Source organism: Tasmannia lanceolata, unplaced genomic scaffold, assembly GCF_043159265.1.
Source record: "Tasmannia lanceolata isolate RefF3 unplaced genomic scaffold, GAP_Taslan_0.1 ptg000023l, whole genome shotgun sequence".
Classification (NCBI taxonomy): domain Eukaryota; kingdom Viridiplantae; phylum Streptophyta; class Magnoliopsida; order Canellales; family Winteraceae; genus Tasmannia; species Tasmannia lanceolata.
In genome coordinates this window covers 14,457,095-14,460,279 of record NW_027518700.1, presented here as the reverse complement: position 1 = coordinate 14,460,279, position 3,185 = coordinate 14,457,095, and the positions used below count along the sequence as shown (strand labels likewise).

Sequence of the window (3,185 nt, the reverse complement as noted above, 5' to 3'; positions counted from 1 at the left end):
AAATTTCTCTTTTCAATCCTACTTCACAAGGAACACAAACCCTGTATCTAAATCTAAAAGAACCATCATCATGTATGTAAAATTCTGTCACAAGGCCAGATTCCACTCCCCCCCTAATTTTCTGCAACTGAGGATCATTCAATTGAGCCTCTTTAATTTGTTCTAATAATGAGGGTCGAACTTGCAAATTAGCTAACTGGGCTCCAGACCCATGATCTTACACTTCAGGACTCATACTCCTCATATCTTCTAGGATTTGTTTCTAAGAAGTAAATAGAGCGTCGACATTCGCCGAAGATTTCCGGCTCAATGCATCCGCTACCACAATTGCCTTACCTGGGTGATAGTTTATAGTCAAGTCATAGTCTTTAATCAACTCCAGCCACCTTCGTTGTCTCATATTCAATTCTTTTGTGAAGATATATTTCAAACTTTTGTGATCAGTAAAGACTTCGTAAGACTCTCCATAGAGATAGTGCCTCCAAATCTTCAATGCGAATACAACAGCCGCTAACTCCAAATCATGAGTAGGTTAGTTTTCCTCATACGGCCTCAGCTGACAAGAGGCATATGCCATCACCTTATTTTTCTGCATCAAAACACATCCTAGAGCTTTTCATGAAACATCACAATAAATGGTGAAACCTTCACCACTAACTGGAAGAGATAGGATGGGTGCCAATATCAACCTTGTTTTCAACTCCTGAAAGCTCTTTTCACATTCTTTAGACCACACGAATCTGACTCCTTTCCGAATCAACCGAGTCATGGGTGCGGCAAACCGAGAAAAATGTTCCACAAATTTTCTATAGTACCCAGCTAATCCTAGGAAACTACGATTCTCATAAACATTATTCAACCTTTTCCAATCAACTACGGCTTCTACTTTCCGAGGATCAACAGATATTCCTTCCTTTGATATCACATGCCCTAGAAAAGCAACACTATTCAGCCAGAACTCGCATTTCTTCAGTTTTGCAAATAACTTCTCCTGTCTCAAGGTCTCAAGTACCACTCTCAAATGCTGCTCATGCTCAGTCTAGCTTCCAGAATAAACAAGAATGTCATTAATAAATACCACCACAAACCTGTCTAAAAAGGGCCTGAACAGCCTATTCATCAAATCCATGAAAACTATTAGAGCATTCGTTAAACCTAATGGCATAACTAAAAACTCATAATGCCCATAGCGGGTCTTGAATGCCGTTTTTGACATATCTTCAAACTTAATCTTCAATTGATGATAACCAGAACGGAGATCAATCTTCGAAAAGACTTGTGCGCCCTGTAACTGGTCGAACAAGTCATCTATCCGAGGCAAAGGATACTAATGCTTCACCGTCACCTTGTTCAACTCACGGTAGTTGATGCATAGTCTCATACTACCGTCTTTCTTTTTCACAAACAACACAGGTGCTCCTCAAGGTGACACACTCGGACTTATAAACCCTTTTTCTAATCATTCTAGCAATTGTCCTTTCAGTTCTTTCATTTCTGAAGGAGCCATTCTATATAGAGTTTTAGAGGTTGGTGCGGTATTGGGAGCTAAATCAATAGAGAATTCATTCTCTCTTTCTGGAGGCAATCCAGGGAGATCTTCATGGAAGACATCGGAACCTCCCTCGCCACTAGTATATCTTCTAGACTCAACTCATTTTGTCTATTATCTACTACTGCAACCAAATATGTTGTATACCCTTTCCTGACTAAACGTTCGATTTTCATGGCTGAATCAATCTTTGGGGAAGCATAAGCACCGCTTCTCACAAATCTAAACTCTTCTTCTCCTGGAATCTAAAAACTCACTCGCTTTGCTCGACAATCGACAGTAGCGATGTGAGAAGATAGCCACTCCATCCCCAGTATCACATCAAAATCTCGCATGTCTAATATTATTAAATTTGTAAATAATTCTCTTTCCACTATTCTGATAGTACACATCCTGCAGACCTGGTCGGTTAATAATTCATTGCCTACCGGTTTAACCACACATAACACATAGTCCAAAGGTACAGAATGTAAAGCATGACTAGAAACATATACATAAGATACAAAGGAATGAGTGGCACTAGGATCAAATATAACCTCCGCAAATCCAGAAGCAACAGACAGGTACAACTGCTCCGGATGGCTATGCATCATGCTAAGTCATGGCACAAGCTCTACCCTTTGTACGCAATCTACCACTGCCGGGCTACTGAGCAAATGATGTCTGTGTTGTGCTGATGTCTGTATTGACGGAGTACGCCCTGACTAAGCTCTCGGTGTCTGAACTAATGGGGCCCTCATCGTAGAGACTGGCAGGGCTCTAAGAATCTAGGGCCTTTGTACCGACCTAGGCTTTGGCTCCTCATCGGACACTGACCAATCTTTTTGCCCTGCTCGCCACATCTAAGACAGGCACCCGTTGCATGCCTACACAAATCAGTGCGATGAAATTTCCCACAGACAACACTTGTCGGCCTATGACGCGAAGTGGCTTTACTCTGCATCCCTTGACTGGGCTGGCGCCACTGAGAACCACATGACCCAGATGAATTATGTGGCCTCTCATATGGCTGGAATCTCATAGATCCCTGAGAACTCTGACCTCTAGAGGCACTACCATCTTTGCTCTTCATCTTTTGATCTCTAATTTCTGAATCTTTATTATTTCTTGAAACTAATTCTACATTCTTTGTCTTGTCCACTAGTTCATCATGGATAGTGGATTTCACTGAAGCCAAGCTTATCTGAATGTAGGATTCCAATTCTTCCTTGAACCAAATCATCTTAGTAGTTTTGTCTACTATTAAAGTAGGGGCGAACCAAGCCAACCTATCAAATTCAGTCTCATATTCTTCAACCGATCTCCCATCTTGCTTTAGCTTCATGAACTCCCTCACTAGATTATGGCGCATACTCGGTGGAAAGTATCTAGAGTAAAAAGCATTACAAAAATCTTGCCACTTGAATAACTCTGGTTTACTTGCATTCTCCCTCTCAATTCCTTCCCACCAATCAAGAGCATTATCTTCTAACATGTATGTTGCATATCTCACTTTTTCTTCGTCATCTTTACAATTCATTGCACGAAATGCTTTTTCTACCCTTTCCATCCAGGCTTCTGCATCATGAGCCCTACCACTACCTAAGAAAATCCTGGGAGCCAGTCTCATGAATTCGGATATATCATGACTATGCAT

General features: G+C 41.2%; 1 protein-coding gene across 1 annotated transcript; it reads right to left on the bottom strand.

The window, feature by feature from the left end:
• Window positions 1–2,285: 2,285 nt before the first annotated feature.
• Window positions 2,286–3,185, bottom strand: LOC143855851 (uncharacterized). The gene has a single exon (XM_077365903.1). It carries the CDS (start codon window positions 3,183–3,185, stop codon window positions 2,286–2,288), a length of 900 nt encoding a protein of 299 aa, XP_077222018.1.